Source organism: Geotrypetes seraphini, chromosome 5 (genome assembly GCF_902459505.1).
Source record: "Geotrypetes seraphini chromosome 5, aGeoSer1.1, whole genome shotgun sequence".
Classification (NCBI taxonomy): domain Eukaryota; kingdom Metazoa; phylum Chordata; class Amphibia; order Gymnophiona; family Dermophiidae; genus Geotrypetes; species Geotrypetes seraphini.
The window spans coordinates 109,599,077-109,622,306 of record NC_047088.1 but is presented as its reverse complement, the minus strand read 5'-3'; the positions used below and the strand labels follow the sequence as shown (position 1 = coordinate 109,622,306).

General features: G+C 42.0%; 1 protein-coding gene across 2 annotated transcripts in view; it reads right to left on the bottom strand.

The window, feature by feature from the left end:
* Positions 1 to 1,537: 1,537 nt before the first annotated feature.
* LOC117361442 (integrin alpha-M-like) overlaps positions 1,538 to 23,230 on the bottom strand; it is a 122,328-nt gene continuing 100,635 nt past the window's right edge. Inside the window, exons 23-30 of one of the 2 annotated variants that reach the window (XM_033946785.1) lie at positions 17,826 to 17,912; positions 16,355 to 16,427; positions 16,128 to 16,235; positions 14,339 to 14,401; positions 9,906 to 10,022; positions 9,446 to 9,544; positions 8,934 to 9,044; positions 1,538 to 2,625 (exon numbers count right to left, since the gene is read on the bottom strand). In XM_033946785.1, the coding sequence (XP_033802676.1) occupies positions 2,494 to 2,625; positions 8,934 to 9,044; positions 9,446 to 9,544; positions 9,906 to 10,022; positions 14,339 to 14,401; positions 16,128 to 16,235; positions 16,355 to 16,427; positions 17,826 to 17,912 (790 nt within the window). In that variant the 3' untranslated portion in view covers positions 1,538 to 2,493. Of the gene's footprint in view, positions 2,626 to 8,933; positions 9,045 to 9,445; positions 9,545 to 9,905; positions 10,023 to 14,338; positions 14,402 to 16,127; positions 16,236 to 16,354; positions 16,428 to 17,825; positions 17,913 to 23,230 lie in introns of those variants that run through there. The other variant, XR_004539651.1, reaches the window with a different exon arrangement.

Genomic DNA, 23,230 nt, shown 5'->3' with positions numbered 1-23,230 from the left:
CTGAGAGATCGTGATTAAAACGGACTTGCATAAGGTTATTGATGCATATTGGGGCTTTAGTGTCGAGTGGGTATGGCGATGCTATGAAAAATTTTGTTTTCTCTGAGTTTAGTTTTAGTCTGAATTCAGTCATCCATTGCTCCATCCGATTTAGTACTTCTGTTGCTTTGGGGGTGACTTCTGAGACAGAGTTGGTGAATGGGATAATTATCATGAAGTCATCAGTGTAGCTAAATAGTTTTATCCCCAACTGGGACAGTTGTGCACCCAGTGAGGACAAGTAAACATTGAAGAGCAAAGGGGATAGCGGTGATCCTTGTGGCACGTCAGATGGATTGCTCCATGTATCTGAGAGATCGTGATTAAAACGGACTTGGTAGGTGCGTGATATAAGGATACCTCGGAACCAGTTCAGAACTTCTCCTCTGATTCCGATTGCGTCTAGGCATTGTAACAGTTTTCCATGGTACACCAAATCAAAGGCAGAACTCATGTCAAATTGCATGATTAAGGCGTTGAGGCCCTTACTGAATAAGTAACGCAAATTGTCCAGAATGGCCGCAATTACTGTTTCAGTGCTAAATAGAGGCCTAAAACCAGATTGAGTTTCGTGCAGAAGAGAGAATTGGTCGAGATATTCCATTAGTTGGGTGTGTACCAATCCTTCCATGATTTTTACCATAAATGGAATAGATGCTACTGGTCTATAGTTGGTTATTGATGTTGCTGATTCTTTACAATTTTTTGGGATTGGGGTTATTAAAATATGACCATTGTTGGTGAGGAATTTTCCATTGTTTAGGTTATTGGTTAGATAATTCAATAGGGATAGTTTAAAGCCTAGTGGAGCTGCTTTCATAATCTCTGGGAGACATGAGTCCAGGACACAGTATGATTTAGAGTACTTGTTATATAATTTGTTGTAGTTATTCCAATCTGAGTTGTGGAAGGAGCACCAGATCATATCCGCTTGTATTTCATTTCTTGGTATGTCAATTGATTGATGTTCGTATGCAGCAATTGTCGAGTAGTTAGTTCTTAGGTTTTTGATTTTTGAATCAAAATGTTGTGCTAGTTCGTTTGCTGAGGGTAGTTTGATATTATGCTTGGGTTGAGTATGGCATGTGGTGTCGAATAAATTTGTAACTATGTTGAACAGTTCTTTTGTGTTGGCTCCTTTTGAGCTAGTATTAGATGAGTTAATTTTGGTCGAGTAAAAAGTTTTACATTTTTCTTTTATCTGTTGTTTGTAAAGTTTTATGTTGGATCTCCAGATGTTTCGGTCTGATAGTTTTCCCGTTTTTTTTACAGATTCTCTCTAATCGTCTTACTGATTGTTTCATTGTTAGTAGTTCAACGTCAAACCATTTGTTGTATTTGTTTGAGCAGCTTTTGCTCTTTCGTATTGGGGCAATTTTATCTAAGATGGACATGCTAGTTTTCATCCAGTGAGCATAGAAGTCAACTCCTTCTTCTTCTATCTTCGCCTGTAGATCATATTGTGACCAATATTCCTCTGGATTGATATGGCCCCTTGTAAGGTGTTCTCTTTTTGTCCGTGGGCGTGTCTTAGATTTTAGCCGGGTCCAAATTAGATTGAAATAATATGTGAAATGGTCGGACCAGATATCATGACACCAAGTACTGTTCGAGAGAGAGATAGGGGGGTTTATGATTTCCTTTATGGACATCGCTACCATATCTAGATGATGGCCTTTTTTATGCGTTTGAGTGGGTGAAGGGAGATTGTAATTGAGTGAAGAAAGAAAGTTTTTAAAGTTTCAATATCACCACTATCCAGCCAGAAGTGACAGTTGCTGCCTTATCCAAATATTCAATGCCCCTGCATTCCTGATACCAACACTGAAATGTGTAGATTATCTTTAATTGCCACAGACACTATTTACAAGAAATGCTAAGTGTGGTGGCTTTGTACTGGGCCACCTCTTACCAGGGGGAACTTAACCTCATCCCCTAACTCTTGACCCCTTGGAAGAATGCATAACTTCTGGGGAAATTTCCCAGTTCCAGAACCTGGAAAAATTAGTCAAATGACTTAATAAAATAAACAGAACTGTGATGAAAAGCAGCATTACTGCAGCTGTTTATTTTACAGAAGACAGATATACAGCAGTTTTGAAATGCTGGAGATTCCTGAGTTTATGTAGGTGTCAGGACCTGACTGGCTCAGTTTGGTGATGCCTGTGCATTAATGACTTTAACCATGGTCTTAGAGGTAAGAAACTAGCCCTGCGCCCATTTCCTGAGTTATCTGTTCTAGCGATAAAATGCTCTGTATGCTCATTCCCTTTCCTATGTCATTCAAGATTCAACTTCCTGTAATGCTGACCCCCAGAACCCACTGTTTCCATGTGTACACTCCCCTTCTCTTCTCCCCAAGAACTCAGTATCCATACAAGAATTCCTCTACTTGACCACATAATTAGTATGATCGCATAATTAGCATGGTCTGCTCCCAAAGGTGGTCTGAGCTTAGGAGTCTATGGGTGTTTCCTGAGGGGTTGGTAGAGATGGGTCAGCAGTTGTTGACTGCTCCTCACTTGGCTTCCCTGGATCAGTAAGGTCCTGATTTTCTGGTCTGTTCCTTCTTTTAAAGAATCCAAACTACAAAACAATAAGACATATAAGTAAGAATGAAATAGAAGAGAGGGGAGAGAAAGGGAAAAATAAGACTTTCTATTAAAGAATGCACAGTATATATTGCTATACATTCTTTGGGGGTAAACAGAAGTAACAGCAGCTCTAGCAGAGAAATGTTTAATTTGCTATTAATTTCAACTTCCACCACTAAACTAAACTAAAGCTTAACTTTGTATACCGAGCCATCATTCTGAGAAGGCTCAACTCAGTTTACAGCAATTAAATAAACAGGGAATGATTTACAAATGATAAATAGAAAATAGCAAAATTTCAAAAGAATTAATTTTCAAAAATGTTTGGCAATTAGAGTAGTTTTTATAGATTTATGGAAAAATTGAAATGAACTGGAACTCCTTAAAAAAAGGGGAGATCATTCCACAGTTGAGAGAATTTAAAGACCAAAGATTGAAGATCTTGACTCCTTAAATTGTTGGATACCTCTTGCAAAGGAGAATCGGTAAACATTTCAAAATAAAGGAATAAGAGGATTAAAGATACCATGTAGAATTTTAAAAGAAATACAAGCACATATTTTTGTGCTTGTATTTCTTTTAAAATTCTACATGGTATCTTTAATCCTCTTATTCCTTTATTTTGGCTCCCGGTTTATTTTAGAATTCAATTTAATGAATTCTAAAATAAACCGGGAGCCAATGAAGACTCTGAAGCAAAGGGGTCACATGGTCAAATTTACGTTTTCCAAAGATCAGCTTCGCAGCAGTATTCTGAATTAATTGTAATCTATGAAGACAAATTTTTGTAATGCCGAGGTATTTAGCGTTACAGTAATCAAGACGTGATAATATAATTGATTGAACTAAGATAGAAAAATGATGGTGATGAAAAAGATGTTTAACTTTCCTCAGCATTCGCAAACTAAAAAAGCATTTCTTGACCAATAGAACAGTAACAATAGAATTACACCAATGCAAAAAAGTAATTAAATGCAAGTGAAATCAGCATTTGAACTGGTGTGTGATACTAAAAGGAGAAGCGTAGAATAGTTTCAGGCCTCTTGCTTTCAAGGAGGGAGAGCAGCAGATCAGTGGTTTTAATTAATTCAAACATTTGATACCATATTCATGGCTGTTCTAGGTATGGAACATCATAATCTTAGGGCTAGATTTATTAACCTAGGCTAATGTGTACTAAGAAACATTACTACCATTAAAATAGTAAGAAAGGCTCCACTCCATATAATAGGACTCGTAATAAATAACACATGTTAATGTGTGTGATTGTGAGTTAGTTATCTAGCCTCAAATTTGTATCTGAGGCAATGGAAGGGTGAAATGGCTTTTTCTAAGATCACAAGGTTGTGTCAGTAGAATTTGAACCCTGGTTCAATGGACATAGGTGTAAAATATGTCATGTAGCATTTAGCACACACTAAGCTTTAATAAAAGGACCCTAAGTAAGCTAGTTCAAAAGTTATATACAGCACCCTCCTTTCCCATTTAAAAAGGAAATATGGTGCGATCATATGTAAAGTATTTCAACATGTCTGGTGTCAGTTATTCCACTTAAAATTAAAAAAATATAGTAAAATGCAAACAAAATATCCTATGACTCTCCAAATTCTAAATAAATGGTTACCTTTGTTAGCTGCCTGTTCACTCAGTACCTCTCATCCCACCAGCCTTAGTTTATAACTGTCTTCCCCCTCCTACCCTACCCTAGGTAAGATAATTTTCAAGCACTATTTGGACCTCATGTACAATTTTCTTTAAATTGGTTCCCTTATTTTCTTACTCCTGCTACTCTCTCTTGGTTGAAAATGTGATGGCAAAAGCTAGAAGAATGCTAGGGTGCATAGGAAGAGGTTCTGGTGAGGAGAGACTGGAAGCCCTGAATATATATACCCTAGAGGAAAGGAGGGACAGGGGAGATATGATCCAGACGTTTAAGTACTTGAAAGGTATTAACATAGAACAAAATCTTTTCAAGAGAAAGGAAAATAGTAAAACCAGAGGGCATAATTTGAGGCTGAGAGGTGGGAGACTCAAGAGCAATGTAAGGAAATTCTTCTTTACGGAGAGGGTGGTGGATGCCTGGAATGCACTCCTGAGAGAGGTGGTGGAGAGGAAAGCGGTGACGGAGTTAAAAAAAAAAAGCATGGGATGAACACAGAGGATTTAGAATCAGAAAATAATAATAAATATTGAAGAACTAAGGCCAGTACTGGGCAGACTTGAATGGTCTATGTCTGAATATGGCCGTTTGGTTGAGGATGTGCTGGGGAGGGCTTCAATGGCTGGGATGGTGTAGATGGGCTGGAATGAGCTTTGACAGAGACTTCAGTAGTTGGAACCTAAGCACAGTACTGGGCAGAGCTTTGGATTCTTGCCCAGAAATAGCTAAGAAGAAGAAAAAAAATTAAATTGAATCAGGTTGGGCAGACTGGATGGACCATTTGGGTCTTTATCTGCCGTCATCTACTATGTTACTATGAGACCTCATTTAGAATATTGTGTACAATTCTGGAAACCGCACCTTGAAAAAGATATAAAAAGGATGGAGCAGTTCGGTGTTTCATCCCCCCCAACCACCCCTGCAAGATCCATCGCTACAGCCGCTTTTTCACTCTTCAGATTACCAGCAGCGTGAGTGAAGTAAACACACTGCTTTCTGTGGTCCGGAAGTGTTCCCTCTGCTACTACTTCCTGTCCCCCTTAGGCGCAAAGCAGTAGCAGAGGGAAAGCTTCCGGACACCGAAGGCAGCATGTTTACTTCACTCATGCTGCCAGTGACCCGAAGAGTGAAAGAGTAGCTACCTTACTGGGAGGGGAGGAATGCAGGGGAGGGGGAGTCATAGGGGGAGTGCTCATTAGAGAAATGTTGGACTGCAGGGATGGAGAGGAAAAAAGAGAAAGAAATGCCAGACCTCTGGGGGAGGGAAGGGAATAGGAAGGGAAGGACAGAGATGCCAGACCATCGTAGGGAGGAGGAGGAGGGAAGGAGAGAAGACGAGATACCAGGCCATAAGAAGGGTGAAAAGAAAGGAGAGACATGTCGGACCATGGGAAGGAGAGAGAGATGCCAGACCAGGTAAGGAAAGGAAGAGAGAGAGGTAGGTGGGAAGGGGAAGACAAGGACACGGAGATGTGCAACCACAAAGAGGAGGAGGGGAGAGAGATGTCAGATTGTGGGAAGGAGAGGAGAAAGATATCAGGCCACCAGATGGGGAGAGAGAAGGAAGATATACTACACATGGATGGAGAGGAAGGGCAGAGAGAGAGAGGAAATGGTACACAGGGATGGCAGGGGTGGGGAAGGGGAGATACAAAAATGCTGTTTAAGAAAAGATGGGAATAGGGGAGAAGAAAAAGGAAGGAGATGGTACACATGGATGGAAGGGAAGGGCAGAGAAAGGTAGGAGATTGTGAACATGAATAGATAGGAAGGGAAGACATGGAACAATAGATAGATTTGAAGAAAGACCTAGCAAAGCTTGAAGAATGGTCTGAAATTTGCCAGCTAAAATTTAATGCTAAGAAATGCCTTTGGGCTGCAAAAACCCGAAGGAACGGTACAGTTTAGGGGGTGAAGAAGAAGTGCGCGACTTGGGTGTGATTGTATGTGATGATTTTAAGGTGACTAAACAGGTTGAAAAAGTGACAGTGAAAGCTAGAAGATACTAGGGTGCATAGGAAAAGGTATGTCCAGTAGAGTAAAGGAGGTATTGATGCCCCTGTATAAGATTCTGGTGAGACCTCATTTAGAATATTGTGTAGAATTCTGGAGACCGCACCTTCAAAAAGATATAAAAAGGATGGAGTCGGTCCAGAATAAGGCTACTAAAATGGTGCTTGGTCTTCTTCATAAGGTGTATGGGGATAGACTTAAAGATCTCAATCTGTATACTTTGGAAGAAATGCGGGAGAAGTGAGATATGATAGAGACGTTTAAATACCTACGTGATATAAATGTGCATGAGTCAAGTCTCTTTCATTTGAATAGAAGCTCTGGAATGAGAGGGCATAGGATGAAGTTAAGAGGCAATAGGCTCAGGAGTAATCCAAGGAAATACCTTTTTACAGAAAGAGTGGTAGATGCGTGGAATAGTCTCCCGGAGCTGGTGGTGGAGACAGAGACTGTGTCTGAATTCAAGAAAGCTTGGGATAGGTACTTGAGATCTCTTAGAAAGAGGAAGAGATAATGGTTACAGAGGATGGGCAGACTAGATGTGTCATTTGGCCTTTACCTACCATCATGTTTCTATTTATATGCTCCATATTTGCTTATATCCTATGCTATCTACCCAAGCAGCCCCTGCAATAAAAGAAAATCAGGGTAAAAGGGGCCCAAGTGCAGTCACTCCCAGATCTTATGAGATAGGGCTCTAGATAAGGATGTACTTTCTGAAATTGTCACTTGGGAGGTGGGGACTTAATTTTTATCAGAGCAGACGGTCTTCACTAAGGAGTTTCTTAGTTCTAGGTCCAAGTCCTACTGGACTGTGCAAAATCTGGATCAATTCTTCATTGGGGAAAAGAAATCTCCCTATTGGCATTTACACCTGCTCCAAAACAAGTGTAAGTGCCACTAACCAGCCTGTTGTACCTCGAGTCTCCAAACAGTGATTAAGGTGGAAATTGAGCTTACCTCTTAGGTATTGAACACCACCTACATAATCATTTTGAAAAAGAGCTCCTCTTATGAGAGTAGTTTTGTGAGATCTGGCAGTTACACATATAAGTGGTGGCAAATACATGCATATATTGCAAGATCGCCACTGACACTTGTAGTTGCAAATGCCCCGAGTAATGTGTAGATTTGTGATATTGATGCCAGCAAATACATGTACATGCAGTCCCCAAAGTACAGACGCCCGACTTAAGTACAACTCATACTTAAGAACACACTTGCGGCTTTATTTGATTTCACTGAACAATATTTCCAGTTGCATAGACTCCTACACTTCTCCTGTAGCACATTAAGAACAGCGTGAGGTTGTTTATGCTGTACCTTTGCTGTACCTCTGCTTACCTCTGGGAGCAGAGGTAAGCAGGAAGAATCTTAAAATCTATAAATTCTAAGTTACACACAATTCTGACTTAAGAACAACTTTAAAAATGTAACTGATTCTTAACCCGGGGACTGCCTGTATATTTATTAATGCTCTTATACATATGTGATCTACAGAGAAAAGGTGTCAAAAGTGGGGCATATAACTTATTTATACCACAAGATAGAGGGATATCAACTGCATAATCCCACATAATTTCAGTCTCAGTTATGGACTAATCACATCTTTAAAAAATGAGAAACTTATCAATAAAAAAGTATGTATTTTTGGAAAAAACCACATTTGAAAAATATCAAATTAAACATCTATATCGCTGTAATCTCTCTGAAAAACACTGAATAATCCATTTCTACAGACCCTATAGTACACAAAAGTTTCAAAAATTAAAGGTGCACAAATATACCCCTCCAAACTTTATAGCCTTTCTCTCTGTTTATAACCCTACATTTGGTACCCTTTTGCTCAGCAGGTCACATATTTTACAAAAGGCTCTGCATTTTCTTTTTAAGGCCCCCTGATGAAGGCATAATTCTGCAGAAACACAGACCATGTTGGGTCCGAACCACATGTTCGCCTGATCACAGGTGCCTTTTCAGACTGGTTCATATTGCAGAACAGACAACTGCAAGCAGACTGGTTTTATGAACCATATGATTTATTATATTGTTGAGAAGACAACTTGTTTTCACCACATGTTGTAGTGCATTGTTTCTATATTTGTATATTCATATTTTAAAATAAACTTTTCCTGTGTCATCCAGAAACCATTGTTCCACTCCTTTTTTCTTTTTGGTTTCCTCAGTCATAGTGTGGAGTATAGGCCTTCTTAGAAGCACAATGCTGTTTTGGTTCTCAGTACTGCATAGGGAGAGCCACTATTCATCCTGGAAATGAGCTATGAGAAACAAATCTGCTTTTGGGGATCTGCTGAACACTTGTGATCCAGACTGGCCACCGTCAGAAACAGGATGCTGGGTTCAATGGACCTTGGTCTCACTCAGTATGACTTTTCTTATGTTCTCATCATCTTAACTATCTGCTCCTGTCCTTCTCAGGTTTCTTGCTTGCTTGCAATGTGAATTCAGCTTTTTATGGAAGGCATTATTCCTAAAGTTGTTCTACTCTCTTTTTTTCTGTGCCACATTTTAGCGCAAATGGAGAGGAAACAGAAAAAGAGAGAAAACATACCTCACATTTAAGCATATTGTATTGGCTGGAAATGGGGTACTAGGAAGTCACATACCTTGTATAATATCACTACCATCACAGCCAACAAAAGCAACCCACCAATAGAGCTACCAAGGACAACAGGTAATATACTGACTGGAGAAATCACCTCCACTTCAGTGACCACCTGTTAAGGGACACAGAAAAACAATGAAAGAAAGAGAGGCACTCATAAACACACATGCATGTCACTGAAGTCAGTGATTAAATATGCACAGTACAAAGCATAATATCATAAGAGGAGCTTCTCCTGAGACCCAGTTGCTTTTAGTTTATTCCCCAGAATGCAAGAACTCTCATCCCCTTGGCACACTAATGTTTCGATACATACTCTGAGCCACAAACTTTTTATCCAATCACTAAAGTCATTATTTGACTCCCAGCCTCGGAGGATGGCAGGATCCACACATGTCAGATAGAACTGAGATTCACATTCATGAGTTCTGATTACAATGAAAATCCACACACCCTAGCAAAGCAGTGCTAGGATTCACAGTTTCTTCAGTGTGGGTGAGGTGACTTATTTACCTTGGCATAATGAAACTTCTGCTCAGGCTTCTGGAAATACTTCATTTCATTAATGGTAAGGAATGCTTCACTGTTCATACTGAGCTTTTGAGCTTTCAACTGTGAAAGAAAAGTTCTATCATTAACATGATGTGATCTTTTTCAGTCACAGACTTCCAAATATAGAGTTACAGTAAATGCATTTAAGTGCATTGGTTTTAGAAAAAAAAAAAATATTGACTGTTTTGTAGGTTTTTTGTTTTTTTTTTAAATCTTTATTCATTTTTAATACTTTCATTAAATGAATATAAGAAAAATACATTTTACACTCATTTTACATTTAATATATTTTAGTAGTTCATGAACCAACATAAGGGAGCAATCCAAAAATATTCTCAAAAGTCAAAGATACCCTAATTACAGACTTCTTTAAGAATCTGATTTTTCTATGTTCTTATTCTCCTTCTTCCATCCTCCTTACCTGCACAGATCTGTTTGAATAAAATAACCCACCAAAGCAGAAGGTGATATGGGCTCCCTGGGCCAGCACCTGGGCCTTGCACTGGACCATCCGGCAAAATGGAGAGTTGCATTCTTGCTGTCAAAGATAAGAAATATCATGTGATATAATCCAGGAAGCAGGAGGGCTCATTCAATGAATTCTGAGACTCCCACATCTCCCTCCAACTTCCCTGGTTTAAACAGGAAGGTGAAAACAAAACCAAAGTTATGAGATCAAGCATCTCCTTTAAATCCTACCATTACTAACAAATATTTCTAACTCCCATTTGAAAATAGGTTTTGTTAGAGAGAAGTGGCTTGTTATTAGAACCCTGGCCTTTGATTCAGAAGTCTTAGTATAAAGGGGAAATTTTGAAACCATGTGAGGAGATTGCAGGCCTTTGGATATTATAAGACATTCATTTTCAATTTCATATGGGTTTCACCTATTTTCAGTCTCCCCTCCCTTCTATTTAGCTTATCCATCACAGCAGCCAGGGCCAAGAAACCACAGCTTTCACTGAAAATTGGTATAGTTATATTGAGTCTAACCACTAGGTGTCACCATCATAAGATGACAGAGTCTCAAGGTCTACAACCTGGTTTATAAATCATGCATTTGTACAGGATTGCACCTTCTAAAGTACAACAAATGGAGCTGTCAGGCTGGTAAAGAATCCCAAGATCTGACAACTGACAATGCATGGGTAATGAAAAATGGCTCCAACACACAGGACAGCAGGGAGGAAGTGCATAGTGCTGCCAATTCTTCCATCTTCCCTCCTTCTCTTGAGGTGACATAGCAAGCAGTGAACAACTGCTGTGTACTCTGCACATCTTCTCCTTCCTGTTTGTGTATCTGCTGCCTGTTACTCCACAGAAAAAGGAGGACAGATTTAGCCAGTCTGGGTTTTACTTCCATTGAAAGCAATGGAAATAAATCTAGGGTTACCAGATGTCCTGGAAAACCCAGACATGTCCTCTTTTTTGAGTGCCCGGACGGTATATTAAAAATGGAGTCAGCCCGGCTGGCTCTTCCCCACCTACTTCCTCCCTGGACCCGGCCACTGTAATTGAATCTTGGGGCAGCCGGCAGCAGCAACAAGGTAAGTCTGCTGCTGCTGGCCTGCCCTGAAAGCTGCCTCACTGCAGCGATGTCCTGTTTCCATGTAGGAGGGATTTGCAGAGAGGCATCTTCTAGGGCAGACTGGCGGCGGAAGGCTTACCTTGTTGCTGCTGCTGGCTAGACCATTTGTTGCTGTCGCACCAGCTCTCACTCCATGACCATTAGCATTTTCTTCATCTTTCCCACCATCAACTCTAGTCACCCACACTGCTCTTGTGAATGGAGGGTCACATACAAAGCCATCTCTTGGTGTTTCTCTGTAATCCAGTTAAGCTACTGTGCCCTTTCCACTTCCTTCTGAGCTCTTCTGCCAGTTCCTGCTGGGTACAATGGAAGATTTGAGATGAGTTACCTGCCTTTGCAGTTGGGCAATCTCCTCTCCGCTGCAGGCAGGTCTTTAACTCTGTGACTGCTTCCAGCTGAGCTTCCACAACTGGAGTCTTGAGAGTGACTTGGGCCTTAGGGTACTGCCTGTACTCCCCGTGCATGCATGATAACAATGTGGGTTGGCCATAGTTTATTTGTGACCAGTCCATGGTTTCTCTGCAGACAAGTGTCTTGGCACTGCCAGAGTCCACCATTTAATTCTACTTCTATTGAGTTGTTTCTTTGGGTGGAAAGCCTCCACAATATGACAAGAATGAGGTGTTGCCATATTCACCTCCATGGCCTCATCCTCTATGTCCAGACATTCTATTGCCATGTGACCGTGGGTTTGGCATGCAAAACAAAGAGGTCCCAGGTTCTGTCTTTTCTTGGGGTTCCCTGGGACTCTTTGCACCTTTATTTCTATTATTGGGTTCTGTTTCAGCCTGTGCCTGGTAGAAGGCTTCTGCTGCTTCAAAAGCCCCTTCAGGGATCAGCCCAGGGTGCCACCGCACCCACTGTCGCATGGGCTGGGGCAACCCATTCAGGAACAGTTCCAAAAGTACAATTTTTGATATATTGGACCCAGTCTTCTCTTCAGGTTGGAGCCATCAGGCTATTTCCTTGAGCCGGTAAAAGAAACTCTGGGGATTCTCTTCTCCTTGCAGATATGCCTTTTCTGAATTGTTGCTGGTAGGCTTCAGGGGTACAGTTTACTCTTTAGCAAGGTGGCCTTCACTTCTGCATAGGTTGGTGCTCCTGTGGAATTAACCTCCTGGAAGGCAGTTCATCTACTGTCAATTAAAAGATTCCCCAAATAGGCTATCCACATACCTTCTGGCCAGCCTGACAACCAAGCAATCCTTTCAAAATTTGTCAGGAAATGACCTGGGTCATCTTTCGGTACCATTTTTTTCAGCACTGGGCTTGGAGGAAATGGTTGTGACACAGGTGCCTGAGGGATTGAGGTTGCTTGTCCTTGCAAAGCCTGTTGCAATTCTACAAACTTCTGCAACATCTGCTGCTGCTGCTGCAAATGAGTCAAAACTGGACTGGTGTGGTTCTTCTGATAAGGACATCAGGAAAGTAGTATTTTGCTTCTGGTAATATACCTTAGATCAGGGGTCCCCAAAGTCCCTCCTTGAGGGCCGAATCCAGTCGGGTTTTCAGGATTTCCCCAATGAATATGCATTGAAAGCAGTGCATGCACATAGATCTCATGCATATTCATTGGGGAAATCCTGAAAACCCGACTGGATTCGGCCCTCAAGGAGGGACTTTGGGGATCCCTGCCTTAGATTATAAGCTGTCTGTTGAAGAAATTCATTGCATCTGTTGAAGTCCCCTAATTTAAGGCAGCTAAAAACATGCAAAAAATGATTAATGCACTCCAGTCAGTGGAGAATTTGCTCAACAACACACAGAAACTGAAGAAAAGTGAAATTTATTCTTACCTGTTAATTTCCTTTTCTTGAGTCCTACTAGACCAGTCCAAACCAATAGGTTATGTCCCCCAACCAGGAGATGGAGCTAGAGAAACACATTGGCTGATATCCAGTCCATGGCATGCTGACAGCTGTGGGCAGAATTAGGCCCAGATAGTCAGTGCCGGGCCATGTCTGGGTATTGGCACTGAATATCTGGGCTTAATTCCAAGAGTACCCAAAAAAATCTCAGGAAGGACATACAAAACTCCTAAAATTAATGAATTATGCCCTATTAGAAACCATAGGAGGGACCTACCTAGACACTACCAGGTCTACCCACTGCACTCATACAAAGACCCACTCATTCACTTAACACACAAAAAAAACAAGAAAAAAAAGTGGAGAAAAAGCCTCAGTTCATCTTCATATGGCAAAAAACTCCACTTATAAACAACCATTAAGCAAAGGTCCAAAATGTATCAGTTCACTCAGCAGTGAGAAACACTATAGTAGCCCTCGTAGGAACCACCTCAAAAAAAATCTGGCACGCCAAATTACAAAACCTCAAAAAATGTGAGTAAAGGGGAAGAGTCTGTACTCCATTTTGAAGACACTGGTTGCTGAAGAATCCCACGCCTCAACTTCTATGTGTGTGGATGTGAGCAGTTGGAGCACCTGGAGAGCCTCTACAGTTGCTGGTGGAGTAGGCTGGAATCATTCCCCTGACACAGCTCAGCGAAACGGAGGTTTCCCCTTTGGGAAAGAGTGGTTGCAGGGCCAGGCAGGCTTGCACTTTTTGGATGCATGGAAGACAGCCTGGACACCGTCTGCAGCTAAGTGTTTGTTTGTTTTTCCCTGCTTACCACTGACTGTGTTTGAGACTCAAATATGTGCTGCTTGCTTTACTCACATTTTTTGAAGTTTTGTAATTTGGCGTGCTAGATTTTTTTTTTGAGGTGGTTCCTACGAGGGCTACTATAGTGTTTCTCACTGCTGAGTGAACTGATACATTTTGGACCTTGCTTAATGGTTGTTTAAGTGGAGTTTTTTGTCATATGAAGATGAACTGCGGCTTTTTCTCCACTTTTTTTCTTGTTTTTTGTGTAAGTGAATGAGTGGGTCTTTGTATGAGTGCAAAGGGTAGACCTGGTAGTGTCTAGGTTTCCAATAGGGCTTAATTCCAAGAGCCCTGACCAATATTCAGCCTGCAGTAAACTGACTAATTCCAGACTGCTCCTACTGTTATACTATTGATATCACTGGGAACTATATTTCTCTACCTCAATCTGCCTTTGGATAATATAACTCATTGGTTTGGACTGATCTAGTTGGAGAAAAAAGAATTAGAACTTTGATAAGAAATACCTCACTGCTATTGACACCAGTGTGGATTTTTCATAGACTCCAATAGGAAGTAGGAGAAAGCAATTTTAGAATTATCAGTGCAAATGGAGAGATTAGGGTCCCCACTTCTCGTAAATGAATGGTGATTACCATGCTCTGGTCTTGTGAATCTGTTCTGAGGGATTCTGAGGTCCCACATGATGTATTTTCCCCCTGCAAAAGAGAGAGAGAGAGAAAGAGAGAATTCAGCAACAACTATTTCACACTCAGAGTACTACAACCCTGTAACCATAGTCATCCAACTAGCGCATGTAGGAACAGAATCCAGCTCACCAATGAAGCTGGGAATTGTTGCACTAGGAAATGTTTTATTACTAAATTAGTACATCTTGGAATTATGGGGTCAATTTTGCAAATGGAGCTTAACATTTACCATTATCCATGTATTTTGCACCACTACATAGATAAACATGGGCTGAAAATAAGTCTAATTGCTCCAGCTTTATTCATATAGTGCAAAAGTGGAGGGAGGGTGCAGTAGCAACATTATCCATATAGTAGTGATATTTAGTCACTATCCAGCTGATTTTCAGCTGGCAGCAGTCAGCATTTTTCTGGCCACTACCAGCTTTATTTCTGGCTATTCAATTCCAGGCCATGACTGGGCTCTGACATTGAATATCTAGGAATACCAGGCTAGATAACACTTATGTGATTAAGTGCAATATTCAGCCCTTAACTGCATAAGTTGAACTGTATAGAGATTGGGCCACATAAACAGCTGTCCCATTTATGTATTTTAGTGTTGAATATTGGCATTTAACTGCATAACTGCTGACTCCGCCCCTGGACCGCCCAAACATTAGCTGGTTTCGGCTCAGGTGCCATAGAATATTCATAGTTAGGCTTGAACAAGTGATTTAAATACCTGGGAGCCTTTTCCAACTGTTTAAATTTCATTGAATATCAGGTGGTATATGAATAGTCTATATGGCTAGTATAGGACTACTAGTTAGCAGGCTTAAACTAAACACATATTGGCACTGCTGGTCAATGGATTCTATATACGGCACCCAAAGTTGTTCGCCCAACTTTGGGCATGCTTCTGAGATGCAGAAGCAAATTGGATAATGAGTTCCAAACCTCAATAATTGGGTGCCAACAATCAATTATTGATGTTAATTGGCACATTAAAATTTGTATGCACATCTGGATACACACTATTCTATAAGGCATGTAAAAAGGTGGTGTGGTCATGCCTGTGTCGAGGCATTCCGAAAAGTTGCACGCAGAATTACAGAATACTGTCTAACTACACCTGACTTGGGCATTTATATCAGGTTTCAGCAGGCATATGTCCGGTACCTGAAATTTAGGTGTGGGATCCATGCTAAATGTTATTCTGCATAAAGTATATAACATACACACCCTTTATAGAATAGCGCTTAGTGCTGAATTTTTTTCAGCACTTAAGTTTCCATGTCATTCATTGAATTCAGTGTCATTGACTATATATTTAGTAGAAGTGAATGCACATTAATTTAAATGCTGCAGCTGACATTTAAATTAATATGGCGGCCACTGCAGTTGTTGAAGATAACCTCCTATTTTACTAAGGAATGGAATATTCTGGGAATTTGCTGCTTTTTGGCAAAGAAATACTGTATATCATTGCTTTCTGGTAATTGTATTGCTGCTTTCTATTTTTAACATAGAAACATGATGGCAGATAAAGGTCAAATGGCCCATCTAGTCTGCCCATCCACAGTAACCATTATCTCTTTCTCTCTCCGTAGTAGTGTTTAATTAAGGAGAAACTAGCTTAATACTTACGTGCAAAACATGCTCGGTCACACTTTCCTTTACCCCTTTTTCCTTCCCTTCCTTCTCCCTCTATTTGGTTTTCTCCACTAGCTTCAGTATGTTCCACAAAACTGACCTTCACAGAGACATTTCTGTCTAGGTCCCACAAAAAGCTGGCCTCCAGCTGAAGTGGCATCCGGAAAGTCACATTAACAGGAACTGCTCGGTGGCCAAGGTTTTCCAACTGCAAGAAGAAAATTGAATGTACAGAGATCAAACTCAAAAGCCAGAGTCCAAGATGAAGATGAAGATGAAAATCCCCAGCTGTTGGGGCAATCAAGATGAATAAATAATTGCTTTCACCTGGTAGCAGTGCATCAAAAATCTTTTCTCTGGCTTATCTGCAGAAATGTTTAAATAGGAGATGGATTCCAGCCTAAAAAGAGAGACAAGGATGAACATAAGGCAGGAGGCCTACTTAAACTTATTAGATTAGGGTAAATTTGATAGATAAGCAGATAGATTCATAGCTCAGCATACTGGACAACAGCTAAGAAAGGTGTTAAGAAATACAGTCATTCAACTATTGTTTTACTTACAAGTAAGAAATCTAAATAAGCAATTCTGTGATGTATGTCCCAAGATAATTATTGCAAAAGTCAAAATAAGCAACTAGAGGGCATGAATACTGGGGTCCAGGGTCGGTGGCAGGAGAGAGTGGCCATCCCTCCTGCTGGGTTTTTCAGGGGTGGGGGGAGGTATTTGTCAGCAGGAGGGAGTCGGCATCCCTCTTGCTGTTTTTGGGGGGGGGGGGGGTTTGGTGGGGATGCCGGGCGATGGCAGGAGGGAGTGGGCATCCTTCCTGCCTTTTTTTTCAGGAGTTGCATTTGTTGTGGAGGGGGCTTTTTTTCAAGTGGCCATGCAAAAGAAAAAAAAAACACCCAAAAAAGCCGCTGACAGCAGTGAGCGATTGAGTCGGGGAGTTTGCATGCAAATGATTTTTACCTCCGTGCAAATCATTTGCATGCATTAAGTAATCGGTCAACAGCGATTGAATCGCTACCTTTAAGTGAATCTGGCTCTTTGTAAACCACTTAGGTCATTAAAATGCAGGAGCTGTATATCGAATCTTAAATAAACATATAGTGACATCTATATTTGTGACTTTTAATATGAAATTCACTGCAATAACTCTTAAGAGTGTCCCTCTGCTCTCTGGGCTCATATGTCTGTTAACATCTGAAGCTGCTTGGGCTAAGAACTTTTCACCACCCCCTTGTAATACAAACTAGAATGTACTGGGGTTTTTTTTTCATATCTTGGGTGGTGGGAGGGAGTCTGTGACCACTGGGGGAGTAAGGAGGGGGGTGTCATGCTTTAATCCCTTCAGTGGTCATCTGATCAGTTTGGGCACATTTTTAGTATTTAGATGCTTTTAAAACAGGTCTAGCTCGAAATGTCTTAAAAAAAAAAAAAAAAAAAAAAGCCCTGGACATTTTTTAAAAGGTTTGATTATCCCTACCGAGTGTCCAAGTACTAAACCCACCTACAACATGCCTCTAACATGCCCCCTTAAGATTTGGATGCACTGGAGACAAAACAATCAGAAAGATGTCTAGAAAGTCTGTTTTGAGAATGCCCACTTGGACATTTTGACTAGTAAGATGTCCAAGTGCTGGTTTATGCTGTCTTTTGGACGTCTAACTTTTTTGAAAATGAGCCTTAAAGTTATAGAATGAGGGGGATAATGGACTACCAGATTAGAATTAGAGAGATTAATTGATGAAAAATTATACTTTAATAGACAAGTAAATACATATATTTTGCCACTCACCCTCTAATTATGACAGTAACCTCCTCCAGCACAGGAATCTCTCGACTCTGCCTGTTATCGTCCAGCGTGCTGTTGTTCTCATTCTCACTGATGATTAAGGGGAGAAATTTCAATTTTGTAAATATTTTGATCCATAGAATATTTTGTGCCCTTTAATTTAATTTGGCATTTATATTCTGCATTTCCAGAAAAACCTGCAATCAAAGCAGATAACTTATAAAAAGATACCCAAACAATCTATTTCGAAGATGAGAAATGAAATACTTACCATCCACCCATTCAGTAATGAATATCAGAAATCCCATGAGTCAGTTTCTTTTTTTTTTTTTAGTTTTCAATAATACTTTATTTGTTTTCAAATCAAACAACAAGTGCACAAAATGAGTCAGTTTCTTAAGACAATTTATAGAAGATTCCTTGAAGGGTTTGAACCTTGTCAGCTCTCCTTCTCTCTTTAGAACAGCCATTCTCAATTGGGATGTATGAACACTCAGGAAAAGTGTTGCAGGACAGCAGGGTTAGTGTTCCCGCTAAGCTGCGCTGGGGTGCGCTGGCGCACAAAATATTACCTCGCAGCGCACAAGTTTCTCGTCACAGCGCACACAGTGTAGAGCACAGTTCTTCAACCGCCGGTCCGCAAACAAAATCTTGCCGGTCCGCGAAGGATTCGGTCCCCGCCGCAACGAAAGGCCGGCGTCAGCTGACTTGCAACTTCCTGTTGCAGTCGCTGTGCCGGGACTCCTGCCTTCGCCGGGACTCCTGCCTTCCACCGCGTTTGCCTCCTGCCTTGTCTCCGCACCTCCAGACCAGCAGCGGCAGCTGTGTATGCTTTTAACTTCGGCACAGAGCTGCCCCTAATCAATAGTTTAGCGCGGTTTCATAAGGCAGCCTCGGGGCCTTTGCTAGGCCGGCCCACATCGCATCATCGAAGCGGGCCGGCTATCAAAGGCCCCGAGGCTGCCTCATGAAACCGCGCTAAACTATTGATTAGGGGCAGCTCTGTGCCGAAGTTAAAAGCATACAGAGCTGCCGCTGCTGGTCTGAACTCTTGGGCCGCTGAAGGAGGGCAAAAAGCAGCTGTCCTGGAGGTTTCCCTTCCTCTCGCCTTTACAGGTTCCTTTTTTCCACCTTTTTTTTTTTCCTTCAAACGGCAACGGGCCCCAGCATCGACATCAATCAAGTAAGTTCCACTGTCAATCAAGCGGTTCTGCTCGGCCAAAGCTTCCCCTGTGACATGAGCCACCCTCAGGGGAAAGAAAGTGACCCACAAAGGTGAGGGGAAGGGGGGCAGATGATGGAAGTTGGGGGGGGGGAGAGAGAGAGAGAGAGAGAAGGGGCAGATGATGGAATGGAGGAGATGAGAGAGAGAGAGAAGGGGACAGATGATGGAAGTGAGAAGAAGGGAGAGAGAGCAGAAGGCAGATGGATGTCAGTTGAGAAGGGAGAGCAGATGCTGAATGGAAGTGGGGAAAGAACACATACTGGATGGAAGGAGGAGATAAATAAAGGGGGAAGAAAATAGTAAGATAATGGAGGGGTGAGGGAAAGGGGTGACAAGCTGTGTGTAGACACAGTGAAAAGAGGGAAACGGGACTAAATAGTAAGAAAGAATTTAATTTAGATGGAGGCAGAAAATAGAGAAGGAAGACCAGAGAAGAAAAGGGAAGAGAGAGCAGAGAATGATCAGATCTGAGTGGAGGAAATGAGAAGAGAGATATGCTAAAAACCACAGGGGGGAGGGAAGGATAGAGATGCCAGACCATGAGGGGAACAGAAGGAAGATGATGGATGCTAGACCAAATTGGGGGGTGGGGGGGGGGGCAGGAGGAGAGATGGCAGGGAAAGACAGACAGTGAATGGAAGGGGCAGATGCTGGACTGAAGAGACAGAGAAGGTTATCATGCTGCTGTACCGGGCCATGGTACGCCCTCACCTGGAGTACTGCGTCCAGCACTGGTACTTTAAGAAGGACACGGTACTACTCGAAAGGATCCAGAGAAGAGCAACTAAAATGGTTAAGGGGCTGGAGGAGTTGCCGTACAGCGAAAGATTAGAGAAACTGGGCCTCTTCTCCCTTGAGCAGAGGAGATTGAGAGGGGACATGATAAAAACATTCAAGGTACTGAAGGGAATAGACTTAGTAGCTAAGGCAGGGAGAACGAGAGGGCACTCTCTAAAGTTGAAAGGGGATAGATTCCATACAAACGTAAGGAAGTTCTGTGGTAGAAAGCAACATATTTATTTGGCTCATAACTTGCTGGCGCCCGATATTTTTAGCTCACAGTGAAAAAAGTTTGCTCACAACACCCGCCCGCTTAGAGGGAACACTGATGTGTCACAGCAATGGTTCTGAAGTGGCGGCAGCAAGAAGCCCAAGGGCAGAAGATGCAGCAGCACAAACCTCAGCAGTCTGGTGTGTGTCAGGGCAGTGGTTCTGAAGTAGTAGCAGCAGCAGCAGAATGCACAAGGGCAGAAGATCAGTTACACAAGTACCAACAGTCTGCCTTGATTTCACTTCTAATGTGCTCTGCACACTGGAAATGAAATCAAATAAATGCTACAAGCAGCTGCAGCACAAAGAAAGAGTTCAGTTCTCAAATCAAGGCAGACTGCTGGTGCTTGTGCAGCTGCACCTTCCACCCTTGTGCTTTTTGCTGCCGCTGTCACAACTTCTGAGTCACTGTCTTGACACACCCCAGACTGTTGAGGCTTGTGCAGCCACTGCTGTATTGCAAGGGGGAGGAGGAAGGTGCTGCACTAGAGGGAGACAAGGGAGAGGGAAAATGTTGCACTCTTTGGGGGACTGGGGAGAGGATCTATATTGGGAAATAAGGAGATGTTGCACTACAAGGGGCACAGGGAAGAGGGGAGATGCTGCATTGTTGGGAAAGGTGAGATATTGTACTGTAGGAGAGAAAGGGGAAGGAGGGAGGTTAGATTCTGTACTGTAAGGGAGAATAGAGGGTAGATGCTGTACTGTAGGATGACAAAAGAGGGGAAGATGCTGTGAGTAGGGAGGACAGGGGAGATGCACTGTATGGGGGAAAGAGAAAGTGTAAATGATACACTGTAAGGGAGAATGGAGGATAGATGCTTTACTGTAGGATGACAGGGGTTAGGAGAGATATTGTATAATAGAGAGGACAGGGGGGATGCTGATTTGGCGGGGGCAGGGAAGATGCTGCACTGTGGAGGAGAATAGGAAAAGGGAGAGGATAAATGCTGCACTGCAAGGAAGAATGGAGAATAGATGCTGTACTATAGGGGGAGAGATTAAGCTACTCTGTAGGGGGAGGAGATGAAGGGGGATGCTGGGAATGGTAGAACCATGTAGGAGAAGAGGGTTATCAAAGAGGTGAGTGAGAGGAGTATAATGAATACATAACATAACATAAAACTCACTTGTATATCACAAATACCATTAAGTTCTATGCAGTTCACAAAGACTAATAATACAAATGAATAGACATCCGATTTCTAACTTCCGAAGTATTCCCTGAAAAGATACGTTTATAAGGCACGTCGAAATTATTGATATGAAGTTGGGAGTGTGAATATATGAGTTAAATCCCCAGTCCATGAGGTTGACTGGAAGATAGTAGTCGTTCCTGAAATTTCTTTAATTTACATCCTTTCATAGAAGGGAACAAAAACAATGAATGAGTTTTTCTAGGATGCTTAAAGTTCGTAATAGTAAAAGATTCCATAAGATACTCAGGAATTCAGCCTTAAAATAAATACAGCCGAGTTTAAATTTAACCCTCAACTGGAAGCTAGTGCAATCGATGATAAAAATCAGTAACATGATCATACTTCTTAAAATTGAAAATCAATCTAACTGCTGCATTCTGAATTATGCATAGTCTATAAAGGTTTTTCTGAGTTCCAGCAAGATGAACAATATTACAATAGATAGAAATGTGATAAAGAGGAATGGATGAAAGATAGAAGGGAATAGGAGACTTAGGCCAGGATCCTCTAAGCAAACCGATCGTGTACCAATCGGTTTGCGAGCCCTTAGGGAGAAGATTTCCCTACGGCCCGATTCACTAAAGTGTTTAGTGATTCCCTCCCGATCCGTGCATGCAAATGAGGGAAATGGTATGCATATTTGGGAGGGCAGCGATTCACTAAACACTTTAGGTAACACCGATTGGGCTTATCGATCAGAAAAGAAGAGACTGCTGAAGACCAGTCGCTTCTATCCTGGCCGACTCTCCTGCCCTCTTCTGCCCTTTAAAACCACGGGCTTGCAATGCTTTTTAGCAGAGCAAGCCCGTGATTTTAAATCCACCGCCACCGCTGCCATCGGGCCTGACGCTGCCCACCTGGTGGTCTCCGCAAATATGGCAGGAGGGATGCCAACTCCTTCCTGCCATCGCGAAACCGCCATCGGCCTGGCCAAGCCCACCCCTCCCCGTACTCTTTAAAATTATGGCAGGAGGGTGCCCACACCCTCCTGCCATATCTCTAACTACAAACCCCCCTCACAACAAGTACCCCTAACCCCTCTCCCTCCCCGAACCCCCCAAAAAATTTGCCCCGCAGCCGCATCAAAAATAATTATGGCAGGAGAATTCCCACTCCCTCCTGCCATCGGTCCCATCCAAAAACTAAGGTAATGGCAGGAGGGATGACAACTCCCTGATGCCAGCCCCTGGATGTATTTGTCAAGTTTTATTTCTTGGGATTCCCAGCAGATTTCTGTGATCCCATATTCTGTATTTGGGAAGATTTTGTCTGTTTTCCACGTGGCTAAGATGTTGTGATATTCTGTTTGCATTTAGTTTTTGTATAAAAATCTGTAGCATTCCAAATTGGTCTGTTTACCAGTACTAGGTATCTTCCACTTTCCCTTTCCATCTATGTAGCTACCATCTCTTGCTTCTTGCATCCTCACAGGCCAATGTTTCTTTCTTCTCCATCAGTGCCGCATCCTGCAGCATATGAAGCAACTTCCTTTTTCTGGTGGGATTGCATGCATCTTAGGGAAGGCTCTGGGGTCAGACACAGTTACCGTGTGTGAATTGCTTTCACTAATGGCAACCTCTAAGAGTAAAGAAAAATTAGACGGTAGATGGAGGGGAGTGAGGCCTTGAGAGAGGGGCTGGGGGAGAGGAGGTAGTGGAAGGAAAGCTGGCTCAAGGTGCCACAGTCTCCTAAGCAAGCTCATTAATAATAATAATAATAATAACAGCTTATATACCGCAATACCGTGAAGTTCTATGCAGTTTACAAAGATTAAGCAAAGGTACAAATTGATTGACTTAAGAGGGGAGGAAGAAAGAGGGTTAATAGGACAGGAAATCCATTTTTGAGGAGAGAGTGATCAATAGAACAAGTTAATCGCTATAGAGGGGAGAGAAAAGAGAGGATCAGTTGTCTAGATACTTTAGGAACAGGTG